Source organism: Penicillium atrosanguineum (assembly GCF_028827265.1).
Source record: "Penicillium atrosanguineum strain IBT 20685 chromosome Unknown utg000002l_segment0_segment0, whole genome shotgun sequence".
NCBI classification, from domain to species: Eukaryota; Fungi; Ascomycota; class Eurotiomycetes; order Eurotiales; family Aspergillaceae; genus Penicillium; species Penicillium atrosanguineum.
Genome location: NW_026623134.1, coordinates 3,725,760 through 3,743,070, shown reverse-complemented (window position 1 = coordinate 3,743,070; position 17,311 = coordinate 3,725,760). Strand labels below are relative to the sequence as shown.

General features: G+C 50.1%; 3 protein-coding genes across 3 annotated transcripts; 2 read left to right on the top strand and 1 right to left on the bottom strand.

The window, feature by feature from the left end:
- Positions 1-176: 176 nt before the first annotated feature.
- N7443_003174 (Short-chain dehydrogenase/reductase SDR) lies at positions 177-4,873 on the bottom strand (the record flags this gene model as incomplete). The annotated part of the gene is made up of 7 exons (XM_056883230.1): positions 177-690; positions 745-1,167; positions 2,157-2,380; positions 2,429-3,130; positions 3,182-4,210; positions 4,263-4,683; positions 4,740-4,873. 7 exons carry the CDS (start codon positions 4,871-4,873, stop codon positions 177-179), a joined length of 3,447 nt encoding a protein of 1,148 aa, XP_056745071.1.
- A 2,324-nt stretch (positions 4,874-7,197) lies between these two features.
- Positions 7,198-10,640, top strand: N7443_003173 (putative RNA interference and gene silencing protein (Qde2); the record flags this gene model as incomplete). The annotated part of the gene is made up of 4 exons (XM_056883229.1): positions 7,198-7,553; positions 7,611-8,791; positions 8,847-9,097; positions 9,150-10,640. The coding sequence occupies 4 exons, from the start codon at positions 7,198-7,200 to the stop codon at positions 10,638-10,640; spliced, it is 3,279 nt and encodes a 1,092-aa protein (XP_056745070.1).
- Positions 10,641-14,606: 3,966 nt separating this feature from the next.
- N7443_003172 (SDR family oxidoreductase) lies at positions 14,607-15,469 on the top strand (the record flags this gene model as incomplete). Its single annotated transcript, XM_056883228.1, has 3 exons — positions 14,607-14,640; positions 14,699-15,236; positions 15,298-15,469. The coding sequence occupies 3 exons, from the start codon at positions 14,607-14,609 to the stop codon at positions 15,467-15,469; spliced, it is 744 nt and encodes a 247-aa protein (XP_056745069.1).
- Positions 15,470-17,311: the final 1,842 nt, after the last annotated feature.

Below are 17,311 nucleotides of genomic sequence, written 5' to 3'. Positions count from 1 at the left end.
TAAGGTGCCGAAGAAAAGCACCTAGTCATATGAAGAGGAGAAACCCCGGATATTCTCTGACGTGGGGTTTGGATCGCTCACTAATGCGCTTTCCGGAGCCGAGGTTCCCCGCTGGTCACGTGTATTTATACATATTATCAATCTATTGTACAGTTTTCTTTCCTCAATCACTTAGTCTAGGGTACTGCCTTGAAACGGTCAGAAGGAGACTCTTCCTCTTCCATCTCCTTCTCCTCCCGTTCTCGATCCAGATGTGCCTCTCGTGCTCGAAGTCGATCATTCTGCCCAACCATTACACCCACCCTCTTATGATCGGTAAAATTAACCAACAACGGTCGGCCAAGAGGCCTCTGATTCGAGAGAATCTCCTTCGCTTTCTCAGCAGACTCGGTATTGAGGAATTCTGCATGCGCAAAACCGCGGATCTGTCCCGACCGACGGTCCACGGGGATACGCACGTCCAAAACGTTCCTAACATCCTTGAAAATGTTCTGCAGCTCACGATCCGAGAGGTCGTAAGGAAGCTTCCCAATGAAAAGGGTATTGGATGGGGTTTCCTTGGGATTGTGTTTCTGAACCTGGCTGCGAGCGTATTGCAGGACGACCTGACGTCCTTCCAAGACCCGGTTGTGTAAGTTTTGGATTGCGTTCCAAGCTCCATCGATTGAGGAGAATTCACAGTAGCCGAATCTAGATTCGTAGCGTGTTAGTATGTCTCTCCAGGGAATAGTCTGGGATTCTTACCCTTTGCTGATTCCTCGGGCATCATGCACGATGTATGTCTTTATGACTGTTCCGTACTTCTCCATATGTTTCCTAAGATCCTCGGCCGTGAGATCGTAGAATAAGTTCCCGATGTACACTGTTTCGCTCGCAGCAGGCACGTGGCCCCAGAGGTCGATTTTACTGTGTCGCTTCTCCTCCTCATTCATTGGTGTCTCATCGAGATCTTCCTCCAGCGGGTCAAGAGGTTCAGGGAAAGTCTCTTCTTTGTCGAGGCTTCGTGAGTTCCAGCGGACCTGGAGGTCGGCGCGAAACGGGGGCTGTAATGAGAAGCGGAGGGAGGAGGATTGGGGCGCGGCGAGGCATCGCGATCGGAGAACCACAGCAGGTGTAGATGATAATGATGAGCAGACAAGCCGTGACGTGGCTCGGCGGAGAGAATGCCTTGAAGCAGTTAGTGATGGTCCAATGCAAATAAGCCTGACAAGCAAGCCCTCCAAGACTGAATCTGACGAGGATCTTTCTTGGGATATGAATGAATGCGACACACATTGTGAGATTAACGGGCCTACTCCAAGTATCGATCGCCTGGGAGATTATCGGGTATCAGGGTAGAAGAAATCCAAAACTGTCGAGTTCGATGGCGCATCGAAAAGTTTCCGGGGCGATATGTGTCACGTGACTGTTATCGAATCGCGGCTCTGGACAGCCGAGCCTATCTAGGTCACGAAAGAAGCAGAACCCTTGAACGTATAAAACAAGGTGGGAAAAAGATTGTCGATAAAAGGAGCGCACTTAGGACCGAACTCACTCCACGGGCGGCTTGCCTACTCGCCACTGTAATATTATCTTGGCGCGGGCATCTTTCGGTATAATAGTAGGTGATCGGGCTACCCAACTATACCTTCCTAGCTTCAGGAGCCCCAGGTACTCCTGAAAGCAATCCTTACTGATCTCTTGTCCCAGGATGGTCTAGTAGTATATTTTCTAGGAGCCGAGGGCTGTTGCGCTTGGGGTAAGTAGGTCATCTGCAACAACAACCTCCAGCGATGGGATTGTACGACCCTAAGAAATAATTTCTCGATAGAGAGGAGTCTGAATATTGGCATATTCTCAATATGATACAAGCAAGAAGAGAGTACCGTCGGAATCCCAAAAATATACCAAGCTTTTCACAAAAGCCGAATCCACGCAGTGTATGATCCGGCATAAACCGACAAGTCCAGTCTAAAACCCCTCAGAAAATGGTTTCAAGACACCGTCCCAGTCCATTATCCAATTGGGTCGAAAGGACTGCAGGAAACAACGCGCAAGAAAAAAGATGTTTGCATAATATCATACCATTAATTTCATACTATAGACCCTGGCTGCCTGAGCTCCGTCCGGTGTCGTTGTTACTTGAGCTTGACATCGGCGTGAAGCCGGGCACTGACGAGCCGCTTTCAGGGCTAGTGTTGGATTGAGTAGAGAACATATTTGTTGGTCGTGAGGTACCGTTTGGCATTTGTGGGGTTCGGTTTATGCCGAGGGGGCTTGAGATTGGGGGTTGGGATATGCCCACTCCTTGGGGAGTTGGCTGGCGCTGGGGGTCCATCATAGGCCAGAATTGGTTTGAGGTGTCAAATGTGGGATTTTGGACATATGTATCCCATGCATCCTGATTATGGTTAGTAATTATATCACGACATAGAACACGAACACTTACCCAGTCCAAGTTCACTTGCATGTCCGGCATTTGACCGAACATGCTGCTGAAGGGCGAAAGGGCACCTGGCATTTCAGCCGAACCCCCGAAGCCAGTCGGCATTGGCGAGTCTGACATCTTGAGCATTGGGTCGGAGAACGGTGGTGGGCCGGGATTCATTGGACTCATACCACTGCTTAGAAGTCCCAGAGTTATCGCAGCATTCTGCTTCTCGTCTTGGGGCTCGAACATGTTATTTCCGGCGCCATTTTCATGGCCCGGAATGGTGATGAGCAGCTTAGCTAGCATGACACCGAGAACGCTACTAGCCTTGTAGGCCTCCATGCTCTCGTCACGCATCTCATCCCAGATCTCCTTCGTACGCCGGATCGCAGTCGTCATCTCCTCGCAACGCTCGTGACCCCAGGTGTATGTATCTCCAGACGGTCGGCCGGCGGCCTGCAACTGGTAGCCCTGGTACAAGTCGAGACACACGATTGTACCGGCCAGCAGGAAGTCTGCAGAGCTAAGGGATGTGACAACTTGGCGACCTCGCAGGCGGCCATGTCGCGTTTCGTTATGAATAAGCGCCTGGAACTCGAGCAGCTCGAGAGCCGAGTCGATACATGTCCGGCGGGAGTATGTGAAGCGAGGGTTTTCCCGAGCCCGGATCAGATACGGTCGATGAAGCACGCATTGTGCCTTGAGATAGACAGTCATGACCTGCGTATGTTAGTCAAGGAAGCGAACGAAATAGCTGAAATCAGAACTCACTGAGAATCGAGACATGATAAGGCTCACGGGATCAACCTGGCACTCCTCCATTGACCGGATTTGCAAGTGATCTGGGATCAAATCACGAGCACGGCGAAGATCGGCATCAAGCTCCATGACCTTATCATAAGAAGTCGCCGCAACAGCCGAAGCAAGCTCATTGACACGACCAAAGGCGTACGTAAGACGACACTTGCTAATCATGTACGAGATGGGAGTTGGCTCGCTGAGCTGACGCGGCGGAGGAAGCTCTTTGCAGTCTTCATCGAAATCATCGTCATACAAATTACGCGGCAGCTCCGTGTCGCTGTCAGCAACCCGCAGCATGCAGGGCAGTCCAACCTGGAAGGAGAAAAGAAGATCTGCCGTCCGCACAAATGACCACACTCGCCGTCGCATTTCGCCCTGAAATGGTGTGATGTTGGGAAACATCTTCGAATCACGATGATAACCCATTCGCATGGCCAAACGGGCAATCACACCGGATAAAACCCACACTGAGATATCAGCTTCCCTGGTTTGTGAGAAGTCGCCATGCAAGTGGAACACGAGCGACTCGATCAGGAAGGGGTGCGATTTTGTGTAATCAGCCAGAGTCAAACACTGCGCAACCGAATTCCGGAACGAACCAGCCATGTCCATGGCCTTGCCCCTGAACTCTGGCGGCTCGTCCCCCTCACGGTAGTATGATAGCATTGACAATCGCATCATAGCGAAGAGCATAGCGATCCACACAAGCTCAGTTTGGCTGGGATCCTCCCAATGCTTGTTGTACTGTGCTTGGAATGTAGGGCCGTGGAGGATGTGAGTCGCAGGGTCGTAACTGTTGAAGTAGCGAGCAATAAGCAGATCCGTTGTATACTTGGATGGCACAGTGGCCATGATTTCGGCCCGGCTCAATGGCTTCATCACACCAAAGAGAAGCGTTGACCCTGGCACATCAGTTTGAGGCCGCGCAGCCTTGACTTTCTCTGCTTGTTCCTCGAATTGCTTCTTATGTGTAGAAAAGAAATTGCGCACTTCGGAAATCTGGTTTTCGATTAATCGCAGCCCGTACGGTCCCCAGGATGTGCAAACTTACATCGTTCAGTACAGAGGCCCAGTGAGCTTCACTGATGTAATATGACTTGTTGTTGTCCATTTTCATCACGCCAAAGGACTTGGTAACTTGCTCCGTGTCGCTCTCTTCTGGGCCGCCCTCGCCATCCTCATCAACATCGATATCGATTTCATTGGAAAGCCCTGTGGAACCTCCCGCACTGCTATCTGCAGAGATGGCAGCCAAAGCCGCCGCAGGCCCCGCAGACTGATTGCCATTCGTCATCAAAGATAGAACCAGACCTTCCAAGCGATCAATCCGGTTCTGCATATCATCTGGCGAAGTGGGTGTGGTCTGCTGGGGCGAGCTCTTCTTACGAGTCGTGACCTGGGCGTAGGAGCAGGAGGAGGCGTCGCCTCGTTTGACGCAGTTTTCACATGGGTGGGTTCGATTGCATTTCAGCCTGTAGTGTGTCAGTTCGGATATCAAATGACAAAGGACTGTTATCTCGATGCTTACTTTCTGTGGCGGCAGGGTGCGCACGACAGTGGCACCCGGTTTCGTTTCCGAACAACTCTAAACTCTGGCGACTGCGCACCGGCACTTGAAGACGTTGTAGAGGGAGGTGTAGGCGTCATCTTAGGCATAGGCATATTTGCTAAATTTTTTTTGTCTCAGATGCTCGAGAAAGGCGGGATAGCTCTCGCTGCGGGCGCAAATTCCAGTGCCCCTTCGAGTCACAAAGTATTGTCTGGGTTCAACAAGATGAATTATCGTAACCCCCCTGGTCGGATTTGCAGTTCACAGGTGTTTTGTGCGCTACTTGTTCGAATGGCGTCCTCGGTTTCGATGCGCTTAGGGTCGGAGTCCCCGTGCAGTATCTCAAAGGACGATCTTTCCCCTCCCCCTTATCAGAGGTGCGTATGCGCTGCGATGCACGTCGTTGTTGCCTAAGCGAATTTTGGGATATCTCACAGCTTCGGCCACATTTGTCGCAAAGCCCGTAGATAATTTCGGTTGGCGACAAGACTTGCGAAATCGCACAGGATCGCGCAGAATTAGTGAAGCGCCGTTGGAGCTTGCAGGTCAAGAGGGGCGCTTAGGCTGAAGTAGCGGAGATAGGGCCAAAAAGAATGTCGCAACGAAAAGGGTTTGGCGGTGCAGGTTTCCCTTACGATGAAGAGGAGAATAAGGAAACAGAGTTCCCACGATGCCACCTCCAGTATGGGGCGATGATTAATCCGCTATCTCCGTTTTGGGGCTTATCACCATGATGATCTCACCGCATTCCCGTATTGACTGAGTCATATTCCATCACCGGCTCTCTCCGCTTCTTTTTGTCCCCTTTTAGTGTTCTAGACTCGGGACTTCATGCTGGGTTAACTCAAATTTACGGTATCTGGCGATTTCAACGGGCCGCCCGATGGCAAAGGACAGGTAGGTAGGCACCAACGCTAGGTAGACAACTCTGAATCTGGAAATCGAATTCCCTTCCTTTCCCAAATAGCTGTAACTAGATCCCATATCTTCTCTGGGCATACTCTTTATTGTCTCTCAATATTAATGATCAAGGCAGGTAGACGGCAGACCTTGAGGATACCATTTCGTGATCCGTTTGTTTCACGCGGGCTGGCTTGCACATCAAAGCTAGGAGAAAATTGTCTCTGTCGTTACAGGGGAATTTATTGTTAAAGATTGCTTTCCTACCCGTTTTTTATTCGTTTCTTGGTCAGTCGCACTGAATCGAGCTGAAGCGTTCAAGAATCTCAAAGTTGGGTAGCACAGAAACCGTCATCGATGTTCCCTAGTTGCCACCTAGCCAAGAGATCCAATCTTAAAATCATTATTAATGCGGTTAGAGTTTAGCTTTTTTCTTCTGCGGGACAACATGCCGAGCTAGCAAAGCAACCCTGAACATTTGAGCCAGCTAATGTCAACGCCGTATTCAGCAAACCATGTCTACATGTATCAAATGTGCTAACCAAACACTTCTGTGGATATTGCTGGTGTATTTCCCGTCGCCTTCACTTAGGATACAGCAACACATACATACTCGCTCGCTTGTAGACCAGAGGAATTGGTCTTAGTCGCCCGGTTCCAGTGGTAGAAACAAGACATTGGGACGCTATATTCGTTGGCGATATCGACTCACGAAGTATCTGCACCAACCTCGTAGAACACGTCACATATGGAAACCATGCCTGTCTGGATGGTAGATGGCGTCTAAATACCATTTTCAACAGGGGTGTCATTATCGGAGTGTTGCTGATGGGGCTGCTAGAGCTTGGTACCCAGCCTGGGAAGCCCGGCGGGTAGCCACCTGCATAGGTCGAAATACAGTAGTTTGTGTCAATGCTCAACCCGCTACAGTCTTTTTCCAACAACGAATTCATGGTATCGAATTCATCAAATGAGATGTGCTGTCCATGAAGCACGCTAAAGCATGTTTTTAATCGTCCGCCGCAAGTCAGAGTAAATATAGCTACCAACAAAAGCGCTCAGAATGCGGACACTGTTTACATAGCCACTCATTCTGCTGAAAAATATCACATGCCTTTGAAAACGCAATAAGCGACTTGATTTCAATCTCTAGATGCCGTGAAGGCATGTGAATTCAAAGCGGATTCGTTCAACTACACACCGCATTCCGAGATCTCCACAGCTTCCCGTCCGAAACCAAAACTACACAAAATATGGAGAACCTGAGCCTAATAATACTGTCGTAATCGATAGCTCTCGTGTTGGCGCCAACAAAAGCTGAATGCACCAGTAAACAAAGAACACGTCGAGTGCAGGGATTAATCTGTTGGTGATTTAGGCAAACACTGTATTAATAGAAAGCGAATATACCGGAATCTTTTGCGCGTTAAAATATGATCCCTCAGCCTGACTGCTTCGGCTGGTTTTTCTTCCCCGCAACTCCAGTCTTTCTTCCTCTAACACTGCCATCAGCCAACACGCCCTGCTGAAACCAACAATGTCTGATACCCCACGTGGCCGCGGTCGTGGCGACCGCGGAGGACGTGGTCGTGGTGATCGCGGTGATTCCCGTGGTGGGGGACGTGGTCGTGGCAGAGGAGATACGGACTTACCCTTCCGGCCTCCTAACCGTGGCGGTCGTGGAGGCGATTCTGATAACTATCGCGGTCGTGGTGGCTACAGAGGCGATGACTCCCGCGGTCGTGGTGATTTCCGCGGTCGCGGTGATAGAGGCGATTTCCGCGGCCGTGGTGATAGAGGTCGGGGGGATAGGGGCCGTGGGGATAGAGGCCGTGGTGACAGAGGCCGTGGCGGAGATCGTGGACGAGGTGGCTTCGGCCCGAAAATCTTTAAGTGAGTTTCACTTTATCATTTTTTTCACATGTAGCTTTAGTCATTAACCACCTACAGTGAGGGCCAACCTGTCCCTGTGCCCGATACGAATGTTCAGAAGCTGGAAGATAGCTTGGCCAAGAACCTTGTCGTGGCTCGTCAAAAGACTCCAGACGGGCCTAAATATCCCACTCGGCCTGGATACGGCACCATCGGTAAACCCGTTACACTTTATGCCAACTATCTTGCTTTGACATCTGTCGGCAAACAATTGTTCCGCTACCATGTTGAAATCAAGGATGGCCTGGGCACGGCCGATAAAGCGCCCGTGGGCAAAAAGGCCAGACAGGTCGTGCGTCTGCTGCTGGAGGAACACTTCGCATCGAATAAAAAAGAAATCGCAACGGATTATCGGAGCACTCTGATTGCCTGTGTTCAGCTGCTCAAACAAGAAAAGATTTTCGACGTGCGGTACAAGGATGAGGGCCAGGACGAATACCCTGAGAGCCCGCGCGTGTACAAGGTCGCTTGCCAGCCTACCGGACAGATTAGTCCAGCTGCGTTGATGGACTATCTGACGTCGAGCAATACCGGTGATCTGCTGGATTCCAAGCCCGAGATCGTCGCCGCTCTCAACATTATCATCGGTCATCACCCCAAGACCCATAAAGGAATTGTGTCCGTGGGCGCGAACAAGCATTTCAGCCTAGAGCAGGGTGGTATCGAGAGGGCAGATTTGGGCAACGGTCTTGAAGTGCTGCGCGGTTTCTTCATTAGTGTACGTGCTGCTACGGCCCGTGTCCTTCTCAACGTGCAGGTCAAGTACATGGCTTGCTTCAAGGAGGGTCCCCTCACCATGGTCATTGCGGACTGGCAACCTGAAGCCCGTTTTCGCAACCTGTACCGCCTAGAAGTCTTTTTGAAGCGTATGCGCGTCAAGACCAACCATATCGATCGCAAAACCAAAAGTGGCAAGCCTCGTCCAGGCCCTTTCAAGACTATTTCCGGACTGGCTGCCAAACAGGACGGTAGAGATTTGGCAAACCCGCCCAAAGTGAAAAACCACGGCGCTGGTCCTCGTGATGTACTGTTCTTTTTGTCCAACCCCGACACTCCTGGTGGTGGTCCTCCTCCTGGTCCTTCAGGGGCAGAGCCTCCAAGTGCTCCAAGCAAGGGCAAGAAAGGGAAGAAGGCTCCACCAAAGGCTGGCCCCGCTCAAGCTGGCAAGTACATTTCCGTGGAGCAGTTTTTCAAGGACAGTAAGTCATCAATCTATTGTGCATCAATATGTAATGATTGCTAATTGGTTTCCAGCTTATAACATCACTGTGGATCCCAGCTGGCCTGTGGTCAACACTGGCAGCCGTCAGAACCCTACTTACATGCCAGTTGAGGTTCTCGAGGTCCCGGCCGGTCAGGCTGTTGGCAGCAAGCTGTCGCCCAACCAGACATCTGCAATGCTCAAGTTCGCTGTCATGGGTCGAAAGCCTGCTGAGAACGCCCTGTCCATTGTGACCAAGGGTGTGAACATGCTGGGGGTGGGTGAGCAGCAAAGTGAAACTCTGGTAAGAAAGATTAATCGTGGGGTGAGCCTTCACAGTCGCTAAACATTATTAGGCCACCTTTGGGATCAACATTACTCCCCAACTCATTACCGTGCAAGGCCGTGTGCTAGCTGCCCCTCAAGTCATGTATGGTGGGCAAAAAGCAATTCGAGCCATGTTTGGCGGTTGGAACATGAAGAGCATCAAGTTCGCCATGCCTGCAGCCTTGCAGAAATGGTCATGGTTGTGCTTTGACACACCTAACTCACAGCGCTACGGAATCCGAGACGAGGAGCTTGATGCTGGTCTCAGAAACCTGACAAAGTCTTTACAAGAAATGGGTGTTGCCACCAATTCCCCCCTGCTGGGTAATCGTGTCCAACTGAATGGCAACAACGACTCTGAGGTCGTTGGAAGGGCTGTGCGTGAACTGCAAGCTCTTCACCAGCCGCAGCTGATCTTAGGTATCCTTCCCGCCAAGGATACAGCATTATACAACAACATTAAGCAAGTCTGTGATCTTCACTGTGGTGTCAGAAATGTCAACGTTCAGGCCGACAAGTTCCGCGGAGATCATAGGAAGGGAATAGTTGGCGCCGATCCCCAGTACTGCGCCAATGTTGGTCTCAAAATCAACCTCAAGATGGGCGGCGGCAATCAATCCCTCCGTTCTCCCGACCTCGGCATCTTCGGCGATGGAAAGACCATGCTCGTGGGTCTTGATGTCACCCACCCTTCGCCCGGTTCAGCAGGCTCTGCTCCCAGTGTAGCCGCCATTGTCGCGTCCATTGACTCCAGCCTAGCACAATGGCCCGCGGACATCCGTATCCAAGCTGCTCGCCAGGAAATGGTGGACGACCTCGAAAACCTACTTAAGTCACGCATTTTACGCTGGAAAACGGCCAACAGAAACAAACTACCCGAGAACATCGTGGTCTACCGTGACGGCGTCTCAGAGGGTCAATACGACACCGTCGTCAACACGGAGCTTCCCCTCATACGCAAGGCATGCACCAACACATACCCAGCCACCGACACAAAGAAGGGACTCCCCCGCATCGCGATTGTCATCGTTGGCAAACGCCACAACACCCGCTTCTACGCCACAAACGAAGGCGATGCCGAACGCTCCTGCAACCCGCAACCCGGCACCGTCGTCGACCGCGGCATCTCCGAAGCCCGCAACTGGGACTTTTACCTGCAAGCCCACTCAGCTTTGCAAGGAACCGCACGTCCAGCACACTATTTCACCGTCTGGGACGAGATCTTCAACGCCTCCAGCCCAGGCAAACCCGCCAAAGGAGGCGATGCCAACGCCGCGGACGTCCTCCAGACACTGACGCACAACCTATGCTACCTCTTTGGGCGTGCCACGAAGGCTGTCAGCGTCTGTCCGCCCGCATATTATGCCGATCTGGTGTGTACGCGTGCACGCTGCTATCTGAGCGACCAGTACGATCCTACTCCATCCGCTAGCGTGGCGGGGACGGAGAGTGGGGAGCAGGAGACGAATAGTAGTGTGGTTCTTCATCCTGATATTGCGGACTCGATGTTTTACATCTAAGGATGTTTTACGTTGGGTTCGCGATTTTGGGGTTTCATTTCAGTTCATAAAGAAAGAATGGAAGATTAGTATGAATAAGAACAAGATAACAAGATAAAGAGGATTTTTGGATGGGTTCGGATTAGTGAGGCTCTGGATCCTTGGAGGATGGTTGGTTCGATGAAGTTGAGAATTGGAGATTGGGTATGGAGAGTGGAGAATGGAGAATGGTATTGGGAAGATGGTTGAGGGAGAAGTTAGAAAGGCGATGGAGTGGGGTGGAGATGATTGAAAAATAGGGATTTGAATGAGGAAGTCTGTTGTGGGGAGGGCATTCTAAATTGGCATTTTGATGATGTTCCTTCCGTGATCTAGTACAAAACATTTGAGTTCCATTACTTTCTGAAATCCAGCATCGAAGAGATCGCCGGAACCACAAGATCAAGGCAACAATCCTAGCTACGCGCTCTCTTGGCAAGATCCGAGGCAAGCCCGGGGAAGGAGTCACCCTATTTCTGGGGATCAATTATGCCATTGTCAATAACCGACTCACGGGTGCAATGCTGATTGAAGAGAGAAAGGACGATGTTCTAGATGCCATGACCGATGGGCGAGTTCATAAACCGAAACTAGACCCTTTGTTTTAACATTTGTCGTCGGCCTCACGTATGGCTACCCCTGTTTGGATGTGACATGGGAGCTCGGACACGTCCAGCGCTCAATGCCCAAAAAGGAGCTTACTCAGTCATGTATAAGCTGGGGAAGCCTTCAAGGATCAAGACGCGAGATTATCAGTCTGAGCGGTGCTTTTGCCCTGTGGAGTGGAGTGGAGTGCGGGGAGTAGGGCTCGCACTTCGACTTCGAATGTTGATCACACCCACTGAAGAAAAGAAAGAGAGAAGACAGCGCATAGACTATAGCTACGAAGAAAAGAAAAAGGAAACAGCTACACTCTATCTAGAAAGCTAGATGGTAAAGGGGGTGAGACTAACCAGCTATCTTGAAGTCTTTTCCCCTCTGGGTTTCTTTCATTCATCCATCCCCAGTCGCAGAGGCAACGGACGCATAAGGGCTAAACCTGCAAACATGGGTGGCATTCCGTGGTCATCTAAGGGCTGCATGAATTGCAGAAAGCGCAAGATCAAGGTACGTACATCTACCCAGTCCAAGCGGTAATACTAATGATCACGCTAGTGCAAAAGTGCCTAGGGTATAATCAATTTGACAATTTTATTCGAGGCCCCTCGATCCGGAAGGCAGCGAAGCTGGGGCATCGCACGAATCTTGTAAATGCAATTCATCCTACGAGTCACGCACGGCTTCCAAAATTGCCTGCAGTCGTTCGCTCAGGACAAGCCATGCGGGCTCCAATGTTCTCGTCATTGATTGAGATCACCTTTCCCGCCGAAAGCCAACCTCGGGTTTGAGCTTCGAGCATTTCTTACTTTCCGGTCTCGGCCATCTCCCCCAGAAGAGTGAGATGATCGATAAGGCCCTGGCCGCAATGTCTTGCCTTTTCTTAGCCAAGGTTCGTTGCGATTCCCCCAGTCTTCTATCATGCGCTTCAACTATACAATAGTGCGATGCGACTCATGTCTCGCATGCTCAGCGGGAATGAGTACAATGATGATATTGTATATACTGCGCTTATCTTTCAGGAGATTGAAGTAAGGATACCTAAAGTCTCTCATTCTCGCCTTTTGGGCCCTCGAGATCAAAAACTAACGCATTATGGCTTCTTCTTTAGGGATTCTATTGTCCCTCCAACCTGGGTACGTGGGGTTCCCATGTGGTAGGAATGAACGCTATCTTAAGACACTACCGCGAGAGGGCACCCAGAAGTCCTCTTATTGACACAATTTATAATTACCAACAAAAATTAAACATAGTATGGATATCCACTGCTCTGGCCTGAGCTGTCTGATCTTTCCGTCCAGCTATTCTTATCGATGGGAAAAAATCTCTCCAAAGTTGAATATGACCAGATAATGGAGCCCACAGATGGAAATCCGTTGCTCGAGATCCTCCAAATCACAGTGGCCATCGGGAATTTACAATCTGCGATTGGTTCGACCAATTATTCAGACCCTGCAGCTTGCCACAAGGTGCTCTATCAATGCTACGAAGCCGAGAAAAGGCTGATGAGTTTGCATGCCGCGGGATGCCTTGGTGAAGACCCATGAGAATGTGCTTCAACTCGGTTTCTGAATCCGGGCAACACAGCCATTCCTTGTACTGAACCTTTATTTGGCTCGGCGTACCAATCCTCATCACGAGATAATGCGATCTTGCATATGTTGTTCTGGGCGCATCTCGTTTTCCTCGGACCTTTCATTTGTCGTGCGCGCTCCCTTGTTAGAGCGCATACAAAGGACTACCCTTCTACAGGCTTGCAGGGGAGTATGGGATCTTCGTGCGTCCAAATCCTGTTATTTGCTACGAGCGTGATTGCAACGAATTTTCTTGGGGATGAAGATCGCACTAAGTTTGATTGGTGCGATGATGTCTTCAAGTATATGGCGGACAGTGGGTTTGATACCGCTTTCCGTCTCAGTGAATTGGCAAGGAGTCGATGAGCTCGCCAAAAGGATTCCAATAGGGGCAAAGTCATCTGTTTATCTCTACGACAACAAATTCCAGACGATAATTCTACTTTGGTTTGGTCGAGTCAAGACAGATCCTACTAAAACCTTTTGTCTTTACTACTTCTTTACCTCTTGCCTATAGCCACTCTGGGATCGCATTTGCTAGCGAAACCATAAAAGGAAACTGACCGTTCAAGTGGGTGGACTTCACAAGAGCATCCATGGCCTCATGAACGGGGTCTGCCATGTGGGAGTATTGATGAAACTGGGTTCAACGCCGAAAGCCAGCGACAAAATGGAATCTGCGGAGAAGCAAGCAAAGACGTGGCTCAGAACCAGTGGTGCCTGCTGCTGGGCCTTTCCGATTCCAGACGCTGGCAGACCTTGTCAATGAACTGCTGACGGAAGGAGGCACGCGCTTGAATTCGACTTGGTGAAGAACGGGCTCAAGGCCGCTCGACGTTTCTTGTGCACCACATGGGCAACTGTCGAGAAGGCTGCCAATGGGATGCCGACCCGAGTTTCAAATACCGATAACTTATCGAATGGAGCGGAAGGGGGATGAATGGTCTCATAAAACTCCGGGTCGTCGTTGTGGAGTTCCCATGGGTTTATCTGCACGATGGGGCCCTATTGGGCACGCAGCTTCTTAATGTGCCTGGTAAACATGTCCCCTCCCTGATACCATATCTCATAGTGTCTCGTACCATTGCGTCGCGGCGGCCAATTTGGGACCGGGGAAATGTCGCAATGGACCTCGATAGAGCCGATAGACGACCAGACCCAGCAGATGAAGTCCGCCAGCGAGAGCCGCGTAATTACTCCGGGGCAAAATAGACAGACACATCAGCATAGCGCTTTCTAATCATCAACTATGGATTGGTTGTATAAAAGTTTTAGGATACTGGTGCATTTTATCTATCTGAGATAGCTGTTCATCCTAATTCGGAGTAGATCTCGAAGTATTTGTTCTTCTCTCTTTGCTGACGTCGCGCTAGCGCAGTGAGGGTTCATCCACCATGGTTTGTAACATGATGTAATAGCGTGCTTACATTGCAGATGGCAATGCACTAGTGCCATATTAGCCATTAGCGCTAGATTTTGCTTACTTGGATTAGATAGGGATCTCGAGATACTAGAGATTACCAATGCTTGGAAATTTGGATCCATGTTATCAATGCTCGTCAATCTGATTAGTTATTCGCTCGCAGGAGCTGACAATTGCAACATCCAAACAAAGAGAATTCCAAGATCACGTCAATGAAGTTGATAACCGGGTTACCCAATTATTTATAAGAAGGTGACCATTTGTAAGTGTAAGAAAAAACATCTATATGAGCAATATTCCAATACACACTAGGCTACTTTCTCCAAAGCAAAAACACAAAGCACCACCGTCATCATGTCTACCATATTAATTTCCGGTGCCAACAAGGGTAAGCCAAACCTGCGGATTAACTATCTGTCGTACTTTAAGTGTACTGATTCTGTCAGGAATTGGCCGCGGCCTGGTTGCCAAGTACGTGGCTCGCGATAATGTGACTGTGATCGCAGCCGTCCGCAACCCAAGCTCATCGGAGGCAACCTCTCTCTCTCATTTTCCCACGGGGAAGAGTAGTCGGTTGATTATTATCAAAGTCGACGCCATCTCCAACACCGACGCCAAAGCTGCAGTGGAGTCATTGTCTAGCCAGGGCGTGTCGGCTCTGGACATTGTTATCGCCAATGCAGGAGTCTTCGACACAGCCGCTTTCACCACCGTTGCCGATTCCACTATTGCGCAGATCCAATTCCATCTAGATGTGAACACTGTCGGACCTGTACGTCTCTTCCAGGCTACGCTCCCTCTCCTTGAGAAGTCGTCCTCTGCTCGCTTCATCCTGAGCAGTAGTCTTATGGGAACGATTGGAGGCATTAAAGACATCCCGGTCAAAATTGCGCCTTACGGTGCTAGCAAGGCTGCGGCGAACTTCTTCGTCCGCAAGATCAACTTTGAACATGATAATATTGCGACCTTGGCAATCCATCCTGGGTATGTAGCTACCTTTCAACTTTTTGTTTTGCATGGGGCATTAACTAATATTTTCTAATAGGGGCGTCAAGACAGATGCTGGGAATGACGCTGCCCGAGCTGCGGGCTACCCCGGCGCTTTCGTTGAAGTTGAGGACAGCGTGAATGCGATTGTCGCCAAAATCGATGGCTTGACCAAGGAGAACGGAGCGGGAGAGTTCTGGGGCTTCGACGACACCACCATCGGCTGGTAGACATCAGAGATTAGAGATAGACAGAGTGATATAGAAACATCCACATGGGCTAGAATATGCAATGAGAGATCAGAATGTGAATGGATTCTTGTTTCTTCCATTCCGATTCAAAGTGAGCAAGGGACTAGCATGAGCCAGAGAAAAGTAAACAACGTATCCGATTAGAAAAGTGCACGAATCATAAGAAATGCTCTATCACCCTCAGCTAGTAGATAATACGTTGTGAATACCTTATTACAAGCGAATATATACTCAAAGGTACTGTATCATCTACATCAGAAGCGATCCAGATTCAGCTGACAGCGGTGTGCTGGGAAAAATCCGACTCCAGATTAGTGGGTTTTGACATTAGGGTTAATGAACCACTCGAAGAGCGGAGGTCGCACCAGTTCCCGGACGTACTGTAACTCTCTCCTCCCTTCACTAAATGTCTGCATCATGTCATACAGTAAATTCCACACCCCATGGGCGGAAGAGGTCTGGGAAACGCCAGAGACCGCCCTCTACGACACAGATGGCTCCAGGCTCTACGAGGACGAAAATGGCCACCTTCTACTCACAATAATCCATCGTAGTGACGGTCCAAGACTGAAACAATATCTTTCTGTTTATCGCCCGCCTCTTGATATTGAAGGGAAGCAGTACAATGATCCGCTCTGGGTCGCCGCGTCGGAGGGGCGAACTGATAGTCTTCGTGCTCTCATGGATTACTACACCACCGACTCAAGAAAAGGGCCGCTGCATCAGCGAGAGTTTTCATTATTGACCCCGGTTCATTCGAATGCTGGCTTTCTGACGATGAAATTGAGAATCGGATCATCAGTACTCTCAAACTTCTCTTAGAGGGCGGCAATATTAATGCCCAGGACAACCGGGGCGAGAATGTCTTGCATTACGCAATAAGAGGCCACGCCTCTTGTGGTGGGAGCAAGCATTTCGACACCGTGCTAAGGTTCTTACTGGAGAATGGGGCGGACGCGTGTCAAGTAGGCACTGATAAACAAACCGTGCTACACAAACTCGCCGCCCACTGCACAGATGGCGAACCTATCGACACCCGTCTGATGAATATTCTTCTTTCACACGGCGCCAAAATCAATCAGCAAGACAACAACGGGAACACAGCATTACACCTTATGACCAGAAATCTACGTCAGGTCCAGGCGGCCAGGTTTCTGATTAATCGAGGCGCTGATGTCCGTCTCACTAATGCCAAGGGGAACACGGTTTTGCGTGAATGTTTGACGATGGGAAGAATTTTGCAAAGGCAGACGAACCACGAACCTGTGACACACATATTTGATGATCAGAGAAGGGCGCTGGATGAAATGGTTGCTATCTTGCTGGAGGTAGGGGGCGATAGTATGATGGACCAGTCTAATTTAGCGGGACAGACGTCGCGACAGCTGCAGTCTACGAAACTGGATACGGAGATGTTGGTCTATACCATGCACCGGAGGGGAGGGGCGCGGATAGGTCCTCCTTAGCCAAGTCGAAAATGAAACAATACTAGTATTGGAACATCGAACGACGTAGGACTTTAGTTTGGGCTCGGATGCTGGTTCGGTACTGTATTGCGTCGTAGTCACCCTATTTCGACCGGGCCTTGGTATCCAGGGCGGAAGGGAAGACCAACCTACTCATTTGAGCTTTGACCCAGCGGATCGTCAGGGTTGGGGTCAGTGGGGCAGCAAGGGAAAGGACCACTGTATTGTACCTCGACAGAACTCACCAAGTTGAAGCTCCTTGCATAGCCAAATTAGTCAAGCTAATTCTCATTCTTTTCTACCCAACTCCAGAGCTCAAAGTTCCAAGTTCATCAAGATAGACCCATGATAGGAC